Source organism: Prenolepis imparis, unplaced genomic scaffold (assembly GCF_030444845.1).
Source record: "Prenolepis imparis isolate NDT839.2.m4 unplaced genomic scaffold, iyPreImpa1.0 SCAF_11, whole genome shotgun sequence".
NCBI lineage: Eukaryota > Metazoa > Arthropoda > Insecta > Hymenoptera > Formicidae > Prenolepis > Prenolepis imparis.
The window spans coordinates 9,327,626-9,350,645 of NW_028141169.1; the positions used below are offsets into that span (position 1 = coordinate 9,327,626).

General features: G+C 31.1%; 1 protein-coding gene across 15 annotated transcripts in view; it reads left to right on the plus strand.

Moving 5' to 3' along the window:
* The window catches only part of Mmd (disintegrin and metalloproteinase domain-containing protein mind-meld), a 40,751-nt gene extending 18,258 nt beyond the window's left edge, over window positions 1–22,493 (plus strand). For 2 of the 15 annotated variants that reach the window (XM_083050315.1, XM_083050317.1), the window contains exons 9-26: window positions 506–580; window positions 650–822; window positions 1,060–1,229; window positions 1,331–1,494; window positions 1,602–1,769; window positions 2,133–2,434; window positions 3,953–4,072; window positions 4,198–4,279; window positions 4,428–4,523; window positions 4,848–5,010; window positions 7,018–7,117; window positions 12,155–12,307; window positions 14,553–14,624; window positions 16,294–16,442; window positions 17,754–18,102; window positions 18,353–18,469; window positions 19,892–20,101; window positions 21,701–22,493. In XM_083050315.1, the coding sequence (XP_082906441.1) occupies window positions 506–580; window positions 650–822; window positions 1,060–1,229; window positions 1,331–1,494; window positions 1,602–1,769; window positions 2,133–2,434; window positions 3,953–4,072; window positions 4,198–4,279; window positions 4,428–4,523; window positions 4,848–5,010; window positions 7,018–7,117; window positions 12,155–12,307; window positions 14,553–14,624; window positions 16,294–16,442; window positions 17,754–18,102; window positions 18,353–18,469; window positions 19,892–20,101; window positions 21,701–22,166 (3,129 nt within the window). In that variant the 3' untranslated portion in view covers window positions 22,167–22,493. Of the gene's footprint in view, window positions 1–505; window positions 581–649; window positions 823–1,059; window positions 1,230–1,330; window positions 1,495–1,601; window positions 1,770–2,132; window positions 2,435–3,952; window positions 4,073–4,197; window positions 4,280–4,427; window positions 4,524–4,847; window positions 5,011–7,014; window positions 7,118–9,768; window positions 9,908–12,154; window positions 12,308–14,552; window positions 14,625–16,293; window positions 16,443–17,753; window positions 18,103–18,352; window positions 18,470–19,891; window positions 20,102–21,700 lie in introns of all 15 variants that reach the window. The other 13 variants (XM_083050309.1, XM_083050310.1, XM_083050314.1 and 10 more) reach the window with 12 other exon arrangements.
* The last annotated feature ends 527 nt before the right edge of the window (window positions 22,494–23,020 follow it).

Consider the following 23,020-nt stretch of genomic DNA (forward strand, 5'->3'; position numbering starts at 1 on the left):
GTACTCATTAATATATATTTTTATTATTTTATTATTTATATATTTTTATTTATTTATACACAGAGAGAATTTTCTCTTAAAATTTACTCTGAAAATTATGATAATCGTGGGACAATATGGTATGGAAAGAATTTTATGAGAATTTCTTTGATTAATATTTATCACAATAAAAATAATAACATCTATTACAATAAAATATAAAATATGTTTGATTAATTTTATTATGCAGTTTAGTAAAATTAATCAAACATGTTTAATATTTTATTGTGATAGATATTATTATTTTTATTGTGATAAATATTAATCAGAGAAATTCTCATAAAATTCTTTCCATACCATATTGTCCCACGATTACTACGATTTTCAGAATAAATAAGAGAAAATTCTCTCAGTGTATATTTTATTATTTATACATATATGTTTAATTTATATATGTATATATATTTATACATATATATATTTTTATGTACATATATAAAATACTTCTCTATTTATATGCATACAGTTTGACAAAAGAAACGGTAGTACCAGAGCTGAGGTTGTTCACGATGCCATCCAAGTCGCTAATATCGCAGATTTGGTAAGTTAGTTACGCGCGTAATTTATTTAATGTCGATAGAATATGCATTAAATTGAATTTCTTTCGCAGTATTTCCGTACGTTAAACACTAGAGTCTCCGTCGTATACATCGAAACTTGGAAAGGTAACAACCAGATGCAAATCGATAACGGTCTCGACATCGGTCGAGCCTTGTTAAGTTTTAACGATTATACGATGCGGAGAATATATCAAGTTGCTCAGGATACCACTCAATTGCTCACGTGAGTTTGTTGTTCGTCTTTCGATTTTTGACCCTTCCCTCAATTCCATTTAATTTCTCTTTGATGTATTTTAATGCTAAACACTAAATATCCTCTATTCCGACAATACTTTCATTTGGCCCAATTATTACTAGTTTTCTGAATAAATTCAAGATATAATCCAATATGCTAGAAACCAGTTGAATAAAATTATTAAATAAACAATTAATAAATTTCGATTATATTCCCGTGATACAGGGGTGAGACATTCTCAGGTGGAGAATCAGGGGTGGCTGTACCATCGACCGTGTGCAGCCCAAAATCCGTAGGAATCAGCGTCGATCTAAATACTTACGAGCCTCATCTTTTAGCTGGTACTATGGCTCACATGATCGGTCACAATATCGGCATGAGCCACGACGATGGAAGTCAGTACATCATGCATTTATCTATTTTAATTTTTAATATGTTAATCGGATAATATTTTGTTTTTTCCGCGAGCGATAACATATTCTGTCAAAAATTCCAGGAAACGATTGCAATTGTCGCGACTGGCACGGATGCATCATGGCTCAATCCATCGTCGGGTTAGAAAACGTTCAACCGTACAAGTTTTCGGAGTGTAGTAAAACTGACTATATAGAAGAATTGAAGACCGGCAACGGCCTCTGCCTTTTTAACAAACCAAACGAGGTAAATAGGAAATCTGCTTGCGATTAATTAATGTTTTGATCGAATTAGAGAGGGATCGGAGGGGACTTCAATTAACATTAATCGGCCGGATCTGCCTTGGGTTATAGTTGGAGCTTAGGAGATCATGCGGAAACAAGGAAATCGACGACGGGGAACAATGTGATTGCGGATCGCTCGATGAGTGCAAGGAGTTGGATCCTTGCTGCGATGCTATCACCTGCAAGCTGACGACGGAGGCTGAATGCGCGACCGGTCCTTGTTGCAGCAATTGCAAGGTAAGATAAGAGAGATAAGATCCGTTTATCCTTTAACGAGCAATCCTTGGAAGTGATACGGAAGTGATAAACGTATCCTGTGCTTAATATTGAAATACATTGCTACAACTCGTCCTCAAAAAAATTTTTCAAATATCCAAAGCAATTTAAACATATATTAAATTATATTAAAAATTATATTAAATTATATTGAAAATTCTTCAGTACTTAGTAAAGTATAAAAAATGGTAAATACAGATTCGTAAAGGGGCAGATAATATAGAGCAGATAATTGCATTTTCATTTCGCGCCACTTATCTGTCTTATCTGTCTTATAATTTAAATTTTTCAAGTATTTTTTAATATATCAATATAAAACTATAGCTCCGTGCCCGCGGGGTCGTCTGCCGCGAATCAATGAACGAGTGCGATTTACCGGAAGTGTGTTCCGGCAATAACGGCCAGTGCCCGCCGGATGTCTACAAAAAAAACGGCAATCCGTGTTCGAACAACGGAAGTTGCTTCAACGGAGTGTGTCCGGCTCTAGATGTGCAATGCGAGCAAGTCTGGGGTTACGGTGGGAAAGCTGCCGATCAGCAGTGTTTCGAGCAGTTCAATTCTAAGGGTTCTATCAATGGTCATTGCGGCACCGACGCCACCGGTCATTTTATCAAATGCGACACGGAGTGAGTAGTCGTTTTTATTATATATAAGATAAGAAAATAAAAAATATAAAAAAAGGACACAACAATCCCTTTCTAAAAAAGGCATATTAAGTCGATTCTTGCAAGTATTGTTGCATCTTTTCCGCGATGCTGATTGGCATATTTTTTATTTAATATTTTTTGACAGATATAAGCTGATAACTATCAAAAATATTAATCGAATTTAAAGTATTATAACATAGTATTTAAAACATATTATTTTATTTAATTTTATTTTGGATAAACTGTCAAACTGCTAATTCTCGCGATGATAGCCTCTCGATGCTACAAATATAACGCACAATGTGAATCGAAACAGTCAATCAGCAACGCGGAAAAGATGCAACAATACTTGGGAGAATCGACTTAACATGCCTTTTTTTTAGAAAAGAATGTTATAATACTTTCAATTCGATTAATATTTTTGACAATTATCAGCTGATTTCTGTCAAAAAATATTAATCGCGGATAAGGTATTATAACATATTTATTTAAAACATATTACTATTTTAATATTTTCAACATATTATTATTTTAAAAGTTAATTATCAAATTAACGCTTTATTATCAACTAATTTCTATTTAAAAAATATTAATAAAGCGTTAATTTGCTAATTAAATTTTAAAATAATAATATGTGTGTGAAGCTAGCCTATAATTTCGTGGAAACTTATAAATAATTAAGAGTTCTTGCTTTATCTCCAATAGTAGAACTATTGAAAATAAAACCAGAATTCTTAATTATTTATGAGCTTTCACAAAATGAGACGCCAGCTTCATTACCGTTATAGAAATGTTAAAATAAATTTCTCACTCACCGATACGTGCAATAGCGAAGTTGTAGTACACAGCACACACATTGATCTGAAAACAAGAAGTATTCAAATTATGTATATATGTACGTATGTGTGTGTATGGGGGGGGGGGGATGTACAGGGTGTTTTGAAAGTCTAAAAACGGTCGAATATCTCAATGTAGTTTAAAAAAAAATTTTTTTTGCATACCTCACAGTTGCCCCGATGGTGCCCGATGCCTCCCCGGGCCTCCTCCTCCTCTCTTGGTCCATGACAGCATTCACGACACTCGCGAAAACACGAATAATTACGATCGCCCGACACTTTTACACGGCACTCCCGACGCGACGCGTGAGACACACGCGTATTTCGTGTACATTGTGCAATGAGAACGATGCGAAAACTATAATCGCACAAATCAACGTCCGTTCGAGAAACTCGCGCGCAACTTATCAGCAATGCTATACCTGTAACAAATAAAATAAATCAACATATTACTGTTTTAATTTTTATAACATATTTTTATTTTAAAATTTAATTAGCAAATAAAAAATTAAATAAATCTTTATTAAACATAAATTCCTACGTTTTTGTTTAAATTTAATTATTATCATATTGAAAAATCCAAATTATTTCAACTGTAAATTTATAAATTTAGATATAATATTGGCTTATAAGTGTCAAGGCAAAAAATGTTTTCTTTCAGACACGTTCGTTGCGGATCTCTTCAATGTCAACAAGGAAGAGAGCAGCCAGTAATCGAAGGAATGAAGGACAATTATTCTAGAACTGTAGCTTCCATCAATAGCCAGGAATATCAATGCAAGTGAGTATTTAATAACCAAGTCAAATTGCTGCGTGCGTTTCTAATCAAATCGAATATTCATATTTAATTAATCACATTTGACAATAACTTATAGCTTTATTAAATTAATTATTTCGATTTGCAAGGTCTACGACTGGGAGAGTGGAAGGATCCGATATGCCAGGTTTGGGGTTGGTCCGTGATGGCACATCTTGCGGCGATAATTTGGTAATTAGCTAAATAATATTTTATATTCAATTTGCGCACTTACAAGTGACAACTGTTATGCGTAGATTTAAACATCTTTAAATAATCTTTTCATTAATCATTAATCCTAGATTCGCATTATACATGAATTGTTAATTATGTATTCTAGATTTGCGTGAATCAATCTTGCGTGAGCTTGTTTCCGTACATGGATCAAGACAAATGTCCTAGTAATCACGATAACAGCGAATGTTCGGGACATGGCGTAAGCATATTTCATGACAAATAATTTAGAGTAATTTACTCCTACCTAATGCGGATGTGACAAATAATAATTCTGATCAAAAATTAAAACAGAAGAATATGTTTGAATTATGTATTTAAAAGATTTGATTTTTAGAGAGTTCTCTCATATCTCATTGAAATTATATATATAATAATGAATTTCTTTGATTTAATGCTCTTTATTGATTTCACAATTATTTATAAGATTAAAAGATTATCGTGGCACGTCGAGTACACCATATATAATTACATACATTAATTTATGTTAAATATGTGATTGCTAAAAATTGTTGCTTTATCGCAGGTATGTACGAACGTCAACAAGTGTTATTGCTATCCTGGTTGGAGCGGTCCGGACTGTTCCATAGCACAACCTATCCCGACGGAACCGCCGACGGAATCACCGCCGACAACCAAACCAACCAATAAATCTGATTCTAAAATGGAGAAGAAAGAGACCCCCTACGGTAAGTTATGTGATTCCTTACACAATTTTTTTTCACAATTGTATACATATAATTAATTTATATATATAGAGGATAAAAGCGGGAAATTGATGCGCCATCATTCTTGCAGAATTTTTTTAAATGTTATAATTAACTCTCTAGCAGGCATATAGATCAATACACAAAACTTCTATATAATTTTTTATACGAATTTCTATTATACGAATTCGTAGTGTAAATCTTGTTTTACTATGTGTGCTTTCTGGAAAGTTAATTGCCTGAAAGGAGTCGAAAAATCGTCTCGACGCACATACGAGTTTATCATTCTTATATCGATGGCTCATTTAAAAAAAACAGCAAATCAAGAAATATGCAATCCGAAATTTAAAGTATAATATTTATAGCTGACGTAGAAAATTTTTAAATTATAATTTTTTTAAATATTATTTAATACGCAAGTGATTCTTTACATGCAAAGCTACGAACAAAAGTTTAAACGACTGCATTTTGCAGATCAATTTGAATATTTAAAATATGCTTTGTATTAAATATTGCTATAAAATCTTATTTGATTATTGTGCTGTTAATATTTGAATTGAGTTTTCGATACAATTATATAAAATACGTTATTTAATAATTATTATTTATAATATGAATATGATATGAGAGAAAATAAATAGGAGTGGCTAACAACTCCAATTTCGCATTAATTTCATATCGTAGAATTTAAGTGTGTTATAAAAATATATATAATACTTATATAATTATTAATTATACAGTCGTATTGCTTGTTTTCGCACTTTGCTATTATTAATTATCGAGTTATTTAACTATTATTAATTATCATTGAGAGTACAGCGGACTTCTATTAAATCATTATCATTATCAGTAATTATGTGATGTAATGATGCATTTGTTGAGAACATTTTATAATTATTATAAAATTTTAATTATTTTCGGCTCTCGGTAATTTATTGTTACTTTTATAAATCTTGTCTAAATTTTTATTTAAAAAATTATATTTACCATAATAATTGTTATATAAATAAAATTGCAATTTAAAACTTTATGAGCTCTAAATAAGCATGTGTATGATTAATCGCAAGAGGAATAAACTAAATAAAATCTATTTAAAGATAATATAAAATCTCGGGAAAGGGAATAACTATCGATAGCCAGATAGAAGTTACGGCTTTTCTAAATCGATTTCACATTCGATCAGTGATAAGCCCTGTCTCTCTTATCGGCGAAAAATTTGGGCCGGAAGTAATATCATTTTCGATAAAAAGAGGAAGTCTACTGTACGTTCAATTCTAGCAATATAAGCTTAGTCGATCAATCTAATCGACTTTAGGCTCGCGATAAGACAGAGTTAAGATTTTTTTGGGGTCATACTATCAGCTGTGCACATAAAATCAGATACGTATGTGAACTCATATATCGTATGAGAGTGAAAAAGAAGGATCCTTTTGTATCCTATTATATCCTTTTAGTATTTTTTCGGTCCTTCCGGATGCGACATCCCCGTTTTTATCCCTTAAGCCATACTTTTAGGCCATTTTGTTGTTTATAGAAAGGAAAAGATTATAAATTAGATTATAAATTAGATTTGAAACCTTGGACTTTTAGATCCCTAGATTTGCTAAATTAAAAAAAAATTGTCTTCGCTTTATATTTTTTAAATTTGCTGTACTTTCCGACTCGCTGTACCTTCCTCTCTCAAATTAAGTAGTATATCTTAGTATATATTATAATATATAAAAAATGATACGTGTTATAAGAATCGCCTTAATTATAGAACTTTCTAATTGCTAACTTCAGATGTTCATTAAGATTAGATCAAATCAGTTTTTTAGCGAGAAGAGGAAGAGATTTCAGAATTTTTGGAGTTAGAAAGTTTTATGATTAAAGAGACGATATCTCCATATATTAGGATGCAATCATCACGTGATGCAATACACACATTCACGTACACAAATAAAGTACACACACATGAGCAGGCTACCAAATGCTTGATCATTTCAGAAGGCACCAACAACAATCTCTCTACAGGATTGATGGTTGTGATCCTGGTGGGTGTCGTGACGGGCGTCTTCCTTTGTTTTGCACTAATGGCTGTTTGCTACAGGTACAGTAACAGCGAGAACAGATCAAGGCCTGTCGTCTTCGTCGTCGTAATTCATGGCTAGCTGGATGATGATGATGATGATGATGATGATGATGATAAGGAGGCATTGCACGCGGCCATAAATACTCTATCATGATATCGATCACTTTTAGCCTATTCTACTCAGTGTTCACTCTTCACATATTCATATAAACGCGAGAGTTGCAGAAACAAAAGTCGCTGCGTTCACACAACGACAGCGGAAAAATTATTTATATGTTGATGTCTCTTATTTATCTTTGATTTCTCCTCATTCTGTTTGGTCCTGCTAAATAAGTTGCAAGAACCGCCAGTATAAATAATCTCTTGAAACTTTCTTCGATCCTATTACGTGCTTTGCAATTTAGATCGCTTGCGTCCTTAGCTCCTCGATACTTCAGCTTTTAGTTCACTTATTGTTAGATTTTAGTTATCTCGCATCCTAGATTCCTTGCTAAGAAGTTCCTCAGAAGAGCATAGTTGTCCTAGATGCTATGGATTTGAGATTATTTAGTTCCCATCACGTTATAGTACTACGCTTCATGAATCTTAAGTTACTTTATATCTTAAATATTTTAGGTAATGTATAGTTAATTTCCCTTAAGATTTTTAAATCCTAGATATATTAAATTATTTAATATTTGAATGTTTTATCACTAATTAAAACAGCCGTTATTAATTGTTAAAAATTCAAATATTGTTTAATATGTGTTTTTCTCTCTCTTTCTCTTTCTTTTTTTCTTTCAGTTATATTTATCAATATGTATTTTTCATAAAAATAGAATGCAGCTGATTTTGTATCTGTATCACTCGCATACATGACAAGTATATGTACATCTTCTTTTATATATTATATATTAATAATATATTGTCACTATGTGGTGTGCTATGGTTGTGCTCATGGCATAGTGATTTATGATCGTGACTATGTTGTTCGAACGAAGACTTTGGTCTTAGTTGATTATTGCGTTTTGAGGGATAGTTGAAAAAAAATGCTGTGAATTAAAAAATAAGGGAGAAGTAAAATCATTTAAACACGAAGAAACAATAAAGTACAAATATAAACTTAGGAAATGTGATGTTTCTTTAAATTTGCTGACATTTCTTTTAATTAATTTCTTAATTACGTTTTATATTACACGTATATTAAAAGAAGAAAAAAGAAGAAATGCCAGACAATTAGAAATAAAAATGTGTCCAATAACGAAAAAGTGTACTTCATAAAATTTTTAGCCGTCCCTCAAAAGGCGACGTCAAAAAAAACTATATAATGTGCCAGCTGCTTGTATGCCCTATGAAAGCATGAAAGAAGCTGAATAGCGTACAACCTATTCGACATCGTCATTTATTGATAATTGTGTGCAATTTGGAGGACGCTTGAAAGTTAGAACAATCGATTTTTTCGAGTCAACGAAATAAGCTCTTTGCGAAAAATCGATATTCTGATGAATTAAATATAATTATATTAACCCTTTCGGCAATTGTTCGCTCAAGACACATTTTATCCTCTATATGATTTAATTTACTTATAATTAAGTATTATTATAATTGTATAACGAGAGAATATTTAAAACTGAAAGGGTTGACAAGAAAGAGAAGCTGTCTTTTTCCAGAGAAAATATGAGCGCAGGATTATGATATGATTCTTGGATTCTCCCAAATCTACGGATCTACATATCATTGAATCCTTGGATACTGTTGTGTGTGTGTGAGATCTGCAGATTTTAATGTCCTTCTCCTTAATGTTGAATTCCTTGATTTCTGAGATTTTTGAAATCTTACAGATTTATGGATTATTCACAGGATTCTTACATGATTTTAGGTTCTTGAATAGATATGATCTAGATATATGGATTCTCAGATCTTGATTCTCAGAGAATCAAGAAATTCTAAAAATCTGTCAAGCATAATCATATTGCCCTGATTATGAAACTTGGTAACTTCAACTTGCAGATTTCAATGCTACGTGAATGAACGCTGAATCTGCATTTTTGAGTTATGAAGTTTGGTAATTAGAGTGATAATGTATATAGTGTTCATTTTAAAATGCAACTCGAAAAAAAATATATATACGTATATAATATTATAATATTAAAATAAATCGCATTAAGTTTGTAATCATATATCGTGTTTTAAGCATAATAATGATAATAATAATAATATTAATAATAATATAAATAAAGCTTCGATTGCATTATTTTAAGAATGAACACTGTGTTAGATCGCAATCGTCTATGTATATACAATAATATACATATATGTATGTCTCTGCTGATATTGGCTTCTCTGTTTCTTGTCTGTTTCTGTCTGCCATCTCTGTCTGTCTGCATGTTGTGGGACGCTCGGATACGAAAATACCGAATCGAATCACCCTCCTGCACTGCGTAAACTACAATGGTGTAAATCCTCGTTTACAAAACAAAAAAATAAATGAACAAACAATAATCCATTTATATATGACGGCGTAAACGATGACTCGCCACATCTGATGACAATGATGATAATAATGATGATGATGATGATGATGATAATGGATAATAATGATGATGATGATAATGATGATGATAATGATATATGCTAATGATGATGACGATGTGATGACGACGAATTACATACATACAATACGCATACAGAGAACTACCACGGCTCTAACACTGTATTTTTAGTTGGTATGCTCATGTCGGTGGTAGGGGGTGTTTTCGTAGTATTTGCTCTGATGGCTCTCTGCTACAGGTCAGTCGTAGTACATAAAAACTTCTCCCTCTGTCTCAGGTTAGTGTGCAGAAACATACACAAGTAGAACTTTTTTCTCTGTGCCCTTTCTTTCTCAATTTTTGTCATTTTTGTCGTTTTCTATCTTTCCATCTCTCTTTTCTTCTCTCTTTCTCTCTGTACGTATGATACGCGGAGTGGAAAAAGTGTGTTAAGAGTGGCATGCTGCTCTTCGGGAAATTTGCAGTGCTGCTTCTTTTCTTAGCATTCAGTTTCGTTGCTTGATGTCGCTTTGATGCTAGTGTCTTAGTGCGCAATGACATAAGTTTTGACATATGTAGATCTAATTTTATTATTATGTCTCTATTTAATAATTTGGTTACACAGTTTGTTCTCATTTAATGATCAACCTATTTATAACAGTATTCTTCTGATAAAGCTAAACATATAGTTTCTAATTAATATAATTTAATATAATTATTTAATATATTTAATACAATTAGGTCTCTTTTAGATCCTTTTTAGAATCCTGAGTTGTAGGCTTTAGTAGAGCTCATATACTATTTTATGCATTTTACAAAAAAAATTGTTTTATTTTAAGAAATATTTATTATTTAATTAAAAGGTTATCGCAAAGTTAGAAGTTTCAAATATTGAACACTCATCAAGAAATTCGATTTCAAATTCCTCGAAGAGAATGATGCTTCGCTACTAATATACTTTTTTCTTTATGCATATACACATTATATACATGTACTCACAGGTGCATATATATGTGTATATATTCATGCCATTTAAATTCTTAGTACTTATTTCTCTTCTACATTTCTTTACTTTAACTCTTTCTTCTTTACCATGATATTAATTTTTTTTTTTTTTGCTAGTGATGAGAAAAGTTGGATATAAAAAAATATTATAAAGTTTTGCCCTTAAACACAATAATTGATAATTAAGTTTGACAAATAATTAATGTTATCTGGAATATTTATTGTATTTCCCGATTAATATTATACGCACATTTCAAAAGTAAAAGTTATTTTTATTTTAGAAAAAAAATTTGAAATAAAGTTTTGTTATTCAAAAATAAAACATCACCCACTTTATAATTCATTTTATTTCTTTTAAAGCTTGACTTATCTCTTTATCTATTTAGCCTTAAACAGTATATATATATATATATATCTTTTTAAAAAATTTATATAATAATTTTAATTTTTTATTTTTTATTTTTTATCTTATCTATGTTTATCTTTTCGTTTACATTTTTTGTAGCAAAATGACGAAATAACGATGAATTAATTATTTAATAAATTGTTAAAAATTTTTTCTCACATTGCTGAACTTAATACCGTTTAAGAGTTAAACTGCTATTTGTTTTTTATTGATTGGTTAATGGGTACTGCAGTGGAAGATGATCCCTGTAAGGGCAGCTGTGGATGTACCAATTGACTGGTTATCTATTTTGCTTCAGAGTTAACTTTTGCATGCCAAAAGGATTCATTGACTTTATAGCAAAAATTGTAAATTGGGAATATTGATTGAAATGCGAATTTTTGTAATATAATTTTGTGTTATCCGTAATAATTTTGATCACAGAATTATGTACGTAGACTCTGATGAGTCTCATCCGCCAGCTTAAGAGGGATTATCAGCGCCAAGTTTGCATCGATGGATTCGTTTGTCAGAATAAATCAATACAAGGACAATCATTGCAAAGTATTGAACATTGTTAAATATTAATAATTATGAGCTGTATTGCAAAGGCTTGCACATTAATGTCAATTAAAATTTAATATTACATTAATTATTATTAAGAATATCGTTATTTATTTCTATATTTGATATGTGTAAAAAATTACATCTATTTTAAAAGATTCAGAATTAGATTTGTATTACATAGACATTTTTATTATCTAGACTCTTTCTATATTTGTCGATTTTTAAAATTATATTGATAAATTCTTTGATTTTCCCGTATGTTATATAATAACGTTATATAAAATCATTTATATTTCCACAAATCCAGTATTCCAGTATTCCAGTTACTTCAGGTAATTCTTTGATGTCAATTAAAATGACTAACAAAAGCTAAGTTTTTTGCAATTAACTAATTGTACATTGGCAAATATTAGTTAATCAATAACAATATTAATCGGTCCATGCAATTGGTAATCCCTCTTAACATCACTAACCATTGAAAAATTTTGCGATACTTTAAATTGATCTCCCGTTAGCCTGCATGTGCTTTGCCACTTTTTCTTGTAATACGAATCGACAAGCTATGCGTAATTGGCGAATTTCTCGCAGAAGGAAGAGCACCGTCCAGAAATACGACCCGCCATACTCGAAAAAGCCGCAGCAGAAGAGTTACAGCGGAGTTTCCGGTAATCATCATGCGGAAGCTGCGGCATTAGACACGGTGAACAAGATTCTCACTTTCGGCAGAATGCCTCATTACAGGTACGACGGTCATTTCGTTGCTTATTTTGCCATTGGCTATTTTGAATTACAAAGATATTCTAATACAATCGAAGAGCTTATCAAAAAAAAATATTGAACTTTGCAAGAAATGGATGAAGTATACAGAGAACGTTAAAATTAAATTTGACAAGTAGGACTCTGACTTGTACTCACGCACAAAGCAGAGAATCGATTTAAAAAATTGTCATTTATGAATTAATATGTTCGTAAATTAAAAAATATTATAAATTTCTGAAACCTAATAGAATATTTTTTAGTTTAATTTTTTGTTTTCTATTAATAATATACTTTAGCACAAAGAATGTATAACAATTTTTGTTTAAAAAGATTTGAAAATTTTATAGAGAGAATAAACATTTTTAATTAATATTTTACTTGAAACTCTTTTTGTTTCTCTTTTTATATAATTGAAATATCTTGGTGTTAATTAAATTATGTTGATTTAAATAAGATATATTGATTACGTCGGAGCAAATCGAGAGATTCGAAATCTTAAATAAATTGCTAACAGAATAATTTACATAATTATAATACAATCTTAATTAATTAGCAATGATATCGATTTTCTTATTAAAAGTTTTGAATTAAAAATTTTTATAATAATGCAGTACAAATTACTACATTAATAGAATATACATATTAATATAAAAAATAAGAGCATCTCATTACATCCCGTTTAATTTTTCATCATATTTCTCATTATATTTCTCGCAATCGACAAATCTTAACATGCATGTTAAACATATTCTTTTATTAAACCATCGCGATGTCCCAGAATACATCCTACAAATGTTAATAAGTATTATGCATTTATCGATGTATAATGTAGGATTGATTGCAGCTCGAAATGCTTCTGTCGTTCGATCGATTTTGAGAAATATCGTCATTATGTAACGATGAACGCAGTTCGCATCTTCCTAATACTATAGATAACTACAGAAAGGGCCAAATGTGATCAATTATTACTATATATATTTAAGATAATTTCTATAATATTTTATTCTTTTGTCTCTTTCTCTTCTCTTTTAATTCTCCTTTTTATATAAATTAATTTTTGATTGTACTTTTGGCTCATTCTGTATAACGAGCTTATTACTAAAAATGCATAAGCAGCTTTCTAAGAAATTAGCTGAAGTTTGCTTGAATCAATGTGACTTTGCGAGGAGTTCGATACCTTTTTATTTCAGGTAAATCTCGACTCCTCAATTTTACATAAGCTTTTAGTATGCGCTTCGTAATGATCTTCCTGATCTTGTTAATTGCGTTAGATTTTTTAATATAAAATACCGAATTTTTAAAAGATTACGAAATATCTAGAGATATATTTTTTGTACATAAAAAATTATTATATAGAAATGTAAAGTTATTATATTTTAATATGGCTTTTGTTCACAGAGCTTTATCCTGATTCATTATACCCTGATAATAATTTTAATTATGACATCACACACAAATTGTAATATTTTATAAATTTTTATCCTCAAGAAATTTTAAAGCTAAAATAATTTGGTTTTTTTCGATGAAATTTAGACTTTGTAAAAAATATTATTTATTCATTAATCCTATCTGTCGGTAGTAAAATCAAAACGCGCGAACGACAGAAAATTACGAGTCTAGCTCGATCGATTTTTTTTTATTCCGCAAGTAAAGAAATGGAAAATGGCATTACACACAAACATTTTATTAACCCTCAATTATTATAAAAAGTGCAGCGCTAATCCCAGTGTATGTAGTTTAATTTATAATTTAAACATAGTAAAAAATAATTGCAATATATAACAATTTTATTTATTTCTGTTAGATATCTATATATACAATTGTCTTCAAACATCTTTTTATATAATTAAATTTTTCAATTGAGATATTTTTTTGATTATTCAATTTTTTAATTCTAAAGAATAATCTATGATAGTTTTTCAATTGTAAGTCTATAAATTAATGTTATAAATAGCTTGGCAAAGAAAATAAGAATTCAAGTAAAATGTATTAAAGTCCATTATATTATAATTATATTATATTATAATTTGTGCACGTAGAGAATATATCACTATTCAACAAATAATAAATTATTAGATTAGTGTAAAGAATATTTTTATTATTGAGAACACGAAAAAAGAAATGCATTTCTTATTGGAATTAGAATGACAAGCAGATTAAACGGTGCACGTGGTAATTGAGGGTTAATAAGAATAGCCGTGGCATGCCTATATTAGTATATTTCTAGCCGCGGCGAGACCCAGCGCGTGCTGTTTCGACCCCCGAATAACGTCGCCGCCACCGACGGGCCAAGAGTCAAGTAAGTCTCATGTGTCTCGTCGTCATTTCTCACTATCAGTCAGTTGGTCCGATCAAGGAATTATTTTTTAAATAGATTTTATAACTTTTTTTTTCAAAAGATAGATTTTTTCGAACAATCCGTTGAAAACAAAATTTAGTTTGATAGACATTTCTTTATTAATAATTGTCATTATAATATCGATTGACAATTATTTCTATCTTTTATTAACTATTAAAAATCAATCAAAATTACCGATATAACAATTGTTAATTAAAATTTGAAAAAACAAGCAAATTGAATAATATCTATTTAAGATTATACTATACATTTGATCAAAGTACATTTGTATATAATTTAACTTTTATTCCTTACTTGGACCATAACATTGCTACGATTCGATCAATTATCGGCAGTCCATCTGCGTCTTAATGACATCGGAAATAGCATTTGTCGCGTTTGCTGTTACTGTAATTACAGTTTCGCAAATTTCTGACGATGTACAGAGTCAATTCTTCTCTGCATCTAATTACGTTTATTAAATAATCCGACCTGGAGAGTCCTCTTTCATTTCTCTTCTCGTATTTCGCACGAAATCATTTTCTGCACAATCGCAATTTCAATAATTCAGCTGACTTTGCAACACACACGCTGTGGTCGAACCAAATATGAACGATTCGATCCTCGCACGCTTATCGCTATCATTTGCACCGATATTATTTTATCCCGCTAGAATTATTTTTTTATTGCATGATAATAAGTGCACTTATGCACGGGGTGTCCCGTTATCATCAAGATAGATATTTTTCTTTCTCCGTAGGATAGAATTAGTGAATCTCGTGTACAGATGATAATTATATAATTAGTTTTTAATTATGTGCTGACGTGCACGATCGTGCTGTACACACGAAATATTCATTAGAAATTAATTTCTCACTTGAAACATTTCATCGCAAAAGAGCATTAAATATCATTAAATATTGTCATCTTTCATTTTCACAATCAGATAGATGCAAGCCCACAATGCAAGACGATTGCAATAATAACACTGCAATTTATCGACAATTTTTTTTAAAATCAATAAATTATAGCACACATTGCAAATGATCTCAATTATATTATATAGTCTATAATTCGTTATAATTTTTTAAATCTTTATTAAAACAGTTTACTTAAATAAAAACATTGTCAATAGCTAAGTAAAAATTCTGTCCCTCTCTACTTGAAGATAAAGATTATTATCAATTAAACGTTTTATTTTTTATAAATCATTGTCAGATTTGGATTTTTCAATGGAAAAAAAATCAGACAGGCAATAATAATATTTAAAAAATGTATGATGAAACAACCCTAATAATAACATTAGTTTCAAAGAATTTACAGTCTTGTTTGCGCATATTCTTGTTTTAATTTTGCATTTGGTATGAGATAAATATTAATACTAAAATGTAATATAACATGAGGTTATATTATTATATTGTTATAAATGAATTATAATGTTATTATAGGATGGAAATACAAGAAATTAAGATTTAAAGATTTTGTTTTTATGATAAATGCCCGAACTCTTTTTAAAGAATTAATTCGATTGAGTTACTGCACATTTTTTTTCGAGAACAAAATATAGTGCAAAGTATCGAGAAAATAATGATAAAAGTAAACATCAATATACGTCTGATCGATTTTTCAGGGAGCATAAACCGCAGCCGAAGAGACATGGCATGGAGGAGGAAGATGGAGGTACGGGAGCAGAGGAGGTTGTCTCTTTCATTGATCTCCCACCAAACAATCTCACAAAGTTGCCTGAGAAGGGAATTTTAAAGAAACACGGTGGTTACGGTATTGTAATGCCTGATAGTTGTAACAACAAGTGGGCGTAATGACTCACGATATCCCGTGAAGAGTAGCTAGAAGGAGTTCGAACTTCGACGAGCCGAAAGATCAACCAGCCGAACTTGTAGCTTAAATTATGCGAATAATTACGTGACCTCGTATCGCGTAGTCACAAAAAGAGAATAATTTTTTTTTATAAAACATCATCATCGTTTATTGAGCATTTTGAATAATAATCAATATTAAATATTTTTTATTTTTATTTTGGAAGATATTAGTTTTAACAAACTGTTATGTTTAAAAAATTATGTTGAATTATAATTATCTATTTTTTTTGACATGTATAGCTTAAGAAAATCAAGTAAAAATATTTAATTTTTGGCATTTTTTCTGATCAGGAAAATATGTTTGATCATGAAGCTAGTCTACATTCATTGACAAAAAAATTTACATATCCATAGAAATGCATCCAATAATATAACGAAAGAATCTCGCACTATTCTCATATGGAAAGCAGCTATACCCATTTTGAAAGCCGTTTTCCATAAGAATAGTATAGGATTCTTTATATATAATTACATGGCAGATAGATATGCAAACGATTTCAGTTTGAATAATCTTATGCTAAGAACAGCCAAAGTGCATGATTGTTGCTGCTGCCGTATCATTGATACGTAACGTTGTTATTTTTATGTATTTTTCTGGATGCTTAAATTTTTTTGTCAATGAGTGTGTTTTCTACTGTACTACTGCTATTATACAGATGTGCTAAATTTGATATTCGTAACTTAGGATCCAAGTAATCAAATATTTTTAAAAAATCTATAATCTTGTGCTACATGCTCAGTTATATCTTTCGATTCTTTGCGAAATCAAACTTCTTACATCAACCCTTCACGAACGTTAACCCTTTATAAATTAATAATTTTCTTATATTTTATTTTTATCACCTGATTCAGCATAATAAACAAATTAAAACAAAAATTCAGCATATATAATTTTACATACTAATATTATTAAAAAAGTGTACTTTAGGATTTAATATTATCCCAAGATATAAGGGGTTAATACAAGTCTATTTTAAAAGAATCTTCTAAAGAACCTTACAATCACTTAACTCTCTCATGTGCATAATCCTAGATGATAAATTTACATTTTGTTATTTACAAATAAAATATATAATATGCAAATACACACGAGAGAGAAATTTATAAATCTCCGAAGAAGAGACGGATTGCGCAAGAAAGAGTTAAAGCAAACTGCACCACCGAGAATTCTCTCTTATGGAGTGGTAACTTTGAGTCACGTGCTCCTTAGGACTAGGTGGAGGTGCAATCGAACATGTGGAGAGGACGTTGAACCAGTTGAATGGCTATCATGAGGACATACTCGAGGTGTTGAAGAATGCGGCGAGTCGTCGCGAACTCGCAGGAACCCCGTCGGGCAGCAGCAATCTTTTGGACGAGGACGCGTTACGCAAATCGTTGGCCGAGTGCGGTTACCCTGATGTTTACCACAAGGACACTGATGGCCAGGACAACGGCATCGACAATGGACAAGAGGAAGACGACGAAGACGACGTGGAGCTACAACCGCCATGCGGCACTATTCGTATACGCACTCTCGAGGATCTCATTCGTCAACTCGAACATCGAGCAACTACGAGGTGAGATATTCTTATTACATATAGCAGTAATGCCGCTTTAAATTGTCAGGTACTTTGACATATCCCCTTAAATGCGTGATATTCGAATATTGATTTTAGAGCTTCAGATCATAAAATTTTTAAGAATTCGGAACTTTGAATTCTTGGATTTTAATACATAGCATTTGCACGATTTTTATTAAATATAATTATTTAAGCCTTTCGCGGAAATTAAAAGAATATTAATGACTAAATCTCTCTCTGTCATCAGACCCTACATGACTGGCCAGATGAGTCCGAGTGAATCCGAAGAGATTCGAATATCTGAGGGCGAACCGGATCGACACTACAGAATCGATTCTTCTGTCTGTAGCGAGTCATCTCAAGGGTAAGAATTTGGGAGAGAAAAACACGCGCGCTTATATCAGACAAGCTTTTAAACTCAGACAACGAGCCAGAAAATTTCGAAAAAAAAAATATCCAGATCATAATTTCGAAATATTCGAAGATGTTTATTACAGTACACAAGAAACATTCTTAGATGTTTTAGTAATAATTTGTAAAATAGATATATTCGTTTGAATTCATAATTTTCAACCCTGTGTATTTACCGAAACAATCGACTAAATACATCTAAGCTTTTTCATACTTTGTTAATCACGATTATTGTCAGCAGACATTTCACACGCTGCTATAACTCTCACTGTGAATTGCTTACTATCTTCTCTCTTTCGCCAATTTATATTATATTAACCCTCTCATACATTAATTAACTAAAATTATTGCAAAAAATATTTTATAACTATTTTATAAATGTCTTTAAATTATATTTTTATAAATTTATCAAGTTGATTTTATTCTCTCAATTAATATATGTAATTTGAGATATAAGTTTTGTATTTGATAATATATTCTATACAAACATATATTATATATATTGTATATGTAAATTTTTGCTCTCTTCACTTTTAATGTATATTTTGATTAGCTTGCAGAAATAAAAAAAAAAGTATAAATGTATAAAAAAAACAAAAAATAGAGATAAGGAAATTAGCAAATTAATTTTGCATTTTGTATGAAAGTAATGGAAATATTTTAATAATTATAATAGAATGAGAGGGTTAACTTATTATCTTATTCTGCTTTTTCTATCTTACGCATCAAAAGGCTGTCAAACTCGACGCATTTATTTATGTATATCAGACACTATATTTGATGTGTTTTGCGAAATCGTAGATTACAAAATAAAACATGCGCAAAGATAATGGAAAAGGATATACATTTAATATATAAACATATAATAAATCTTTACATAGAAAAAATTTATACTAGGTAAAATGCGGAGTCTGTTTATACTAAATAATCGCAACGAGCTTGATAATAATAAATTAATTGCGATGCAATTAAAATATTAGGCGCCGCGAGTGAAATTGTATGAATTCTTTAGCGTCAAGTAAAATTGATTTATCGGTAGCACACAGGTGTGAATGTCGCTGTTGCTGCATTTTAGAGAACATAAACGAAATAATGGATTATATTATAAATTATATAAGCACACAGATAATAAAATAATTATACAAAAAAATAGAACAAACAAAGAAATAGATAAGCGCCCCGAGTATTTTTTTTATATATAATAAATTAAAAATAGTAATATTTCTCTCTGTTTCTAAATTAATTTATCAAATACTAAAAGAGGGATAGGAATGGGAATTTAATAAACTTTTTGAGTAGCAGATAAAAGTTTTAGATAAAGTACGAATGCAAATCGCGTAGACCTATGCAGGAATTGATTAGATTTCCTACGTAGAAGCAGAAGATGTAGTCGCGGCCGCGACGAGGACGCTAGTAGATTCGTCTACGGTAGATATCGTCAGCCGACGTCTCGAAGTCCTTACGGCAACCATCAACACACCCATCAACACTCCCATCAAATGCACCCCGAGGACGAGGGTATTTATGAAACTGCCGATCCTGACAGAGGCTCAAATACTAGGGGTGAAACACCCGATTGTGAAAGGTATCGCAAGATTCTTGCATCACGAAAAATCCTACGGGTCCTATATTAGTTAGATTATTCACTGATATTGACTTATCTCTCGGCTCACGTTTACATCACTCCCACTCATCACGAATCCCACGATAACTCGCGTATACCTCAGATAAGGATGGTGCATGTATTGTTGTTTGTAAAAAGAAAACGAATCAAACTCGTTGACATAAACCGACATCGAAATAATTGTAAACAATATAAAAATTATGGCGCATTTCGAAAAAAAGCAGGATTTTAGATTGAGATTTAGATAAGATTTTTAATCTCGTTATGTATACATCGCGAATTTTTCAAGAATATATCAAGAGAATATTCAAGTAAAAAATTATATTACAAAAATTATTGCTATTAGCTAAGAGGACTTTGAAACTTACGTAAAGTATAAATGGACTCGGCATATAATATTTAATTTGCAATTCCACAATTGCATCGTTTGCAATTGCATATCTTATAAAAAAAAATCACATTGATTTAAAAATGTATATTAATAATAATATAATTTAAAAGATATTGAAAAAAGCAAAATGTACATGAAAGTTTGCACGCTTTTTCGTTCGCTTTTGCATTGTGTGAATGTTACTCTAAACTTTAAACAATCGAACAACACACATATCCGGCCAGTGAGCTCGATCGAGGACGTCCCGAATCTACTCCAGATATTCAAATAGCGTTGTTCAAACATTGTTATTTGTGTTTTTCAAATAACTAAAGTTCGCGTTTTTTTAAAAAGTTTTATTTAACTAAAGTTAGCATCTCTCTAAATAGATCTGGGACACTTGATAAAGTTTACAATTATGGTCGAATCTCGCGCATGCCGCTTCTAGTATTTTGCATTGCAAAACTTGCAAAATTAAAATGCAGAACGAATCTTTCAATTTTTCAAGCGATTGTAAGAGACATTTCCAATTCATTTCTCAATCAAATGATTTACATTGCGACCGATGTACGCACTTATCCTTATCTGAAGTTTTTCTTCGTTGGTATGTTTGAAGATAATGTGTACATGTGTACAAGGAATGTTTAATTAAATAGAATTGTAGTGATGAATCGTAAGGCTTCGCACGCGCGCTTTGAATGTTTTAATTAACTTTTTTACTTCTTGTGTATACGTGATACTTTCTCTTTAAAGTTAAAGATTAATTTTTCATAGATAAAAAAATGATAATAAGTAATTGTCTGCATTTTGTATAATTTATTCACATCACATCTGTTACTTTCTTTAAGCTGCTAATTAATTTTAAAAGCTGCTAATTAATTAAAATTTTGAAGAACATGATTATAAAAATTGACCGATATCAAAAGTGATATATAAAATATCACTTTTTATATTTTTTTCTACTTTGTATTATAAAGTATTTTTTGTATATCATCGAGTGGATATAATAACGATAGAAATAACAGCCTGGAGAATAATCACGTATGCACCGAAGCTTTTGCTTCTTAGGTCGACTTGGCCTTCCGGTTGGCTCCGTTTACCGAATCTTATTGTTACGTCCCGCGTTCGAATGCAGCATTAGTGGCGGTGGACTAGATCCAATGGGCTCGTGTAATCTTATTATTTTCTAGTGATGCATTTATTCAAGCTCAACAACAAGTAGCCCGGTGGACTAGTGAGGACGGAGGAGGAGGAGTGCAGCACCGGCCGCCGCAGCAGCCACCTCCACCACCTGCGATGCCGTTGCCGGTGCAGCAACAGCAGCAGCAACAGCAACACCAACTGCCGGTGGAACAACTGCCATTAAAGCAGCGCGGCTATTATCCATCTCCCCCACAAACCGAAAACAGCCCCGACGCTGGAAACAACGCCGAGGTCGAATCTGCTCAATCCCAACAGCAAACGCTAAGCGACGTTCGCGGAATCGATGTTAATCATTTGCCTAATATTAACAAACGCCCACTAGACGATAACTTTAGTCTAGATTGTAACATAATGAATAATGGTTCCCCCAAAGAATTAATTACCAACAACACTAGTGATAACGAAAATACTGCCCTACTACCCCCCACGCATTTTCCCGAGTACAAGCATTGATAATTAATTAATCGATGACAGATAGTGTCCGAGGAAAAAAGAAAGAAAAGGGAAAAAGTCGTAATAATAATAATAATAATAATAATAATAAAATAATAATAATAAGAATAATTAAACAGTATAGTGGTGTGACAATGATGACGATGATGACGATGATTTAATCTCGAACTCGCATTTTATACTGCATAGTGTAAATAACGATAAAACTGTAATTGCGACGATTACGACAACAACAACAACAACAACAACACGTATTAAATTATATTAAATTCAATTAATCTATATGAAATGTTTATTAATAAACATTAGTAAAACGATTTACTCAAATTTCATTGTGTTTGTTATTTCATCTTTTTGCATGCAACGATTTAGCGCGATCGCGATTAATGAATAAATTTATTTATTTCATCGAATATAAAAGCAGCTCGAGAGAGAAACGCATCTCCTGCGTTTTCAAATTTTATATAAATATATGTCTTGTTCCATGTATGTACATACATATATACATCATATACATGTAATGCAAAAACTCAAGAAGCTTTTTGAAAGATTCTTTTACATACCTTTCTGATCCTTCGATGCAACAATATCTTTTCGAAGCGACGCGACGATTCCCTCAGCCATGTTTGAAACTTCGCCAACACACACACAGCAGTGCAAAAGTGAAGTTAACGACAACTTTAAGAAATTAACATGATTTACGTAAACGCCGCAGTATTATTGTGATATTCAAGAACACAAAGACGCGATCGATCAGTATAATACACTTTTTCAATTAGTTCATATTATTTTTCCGATATTTATATATAAAAGAGCGCACCTCTTGTTAGTGTTTACCACATGCGGCAGCCATG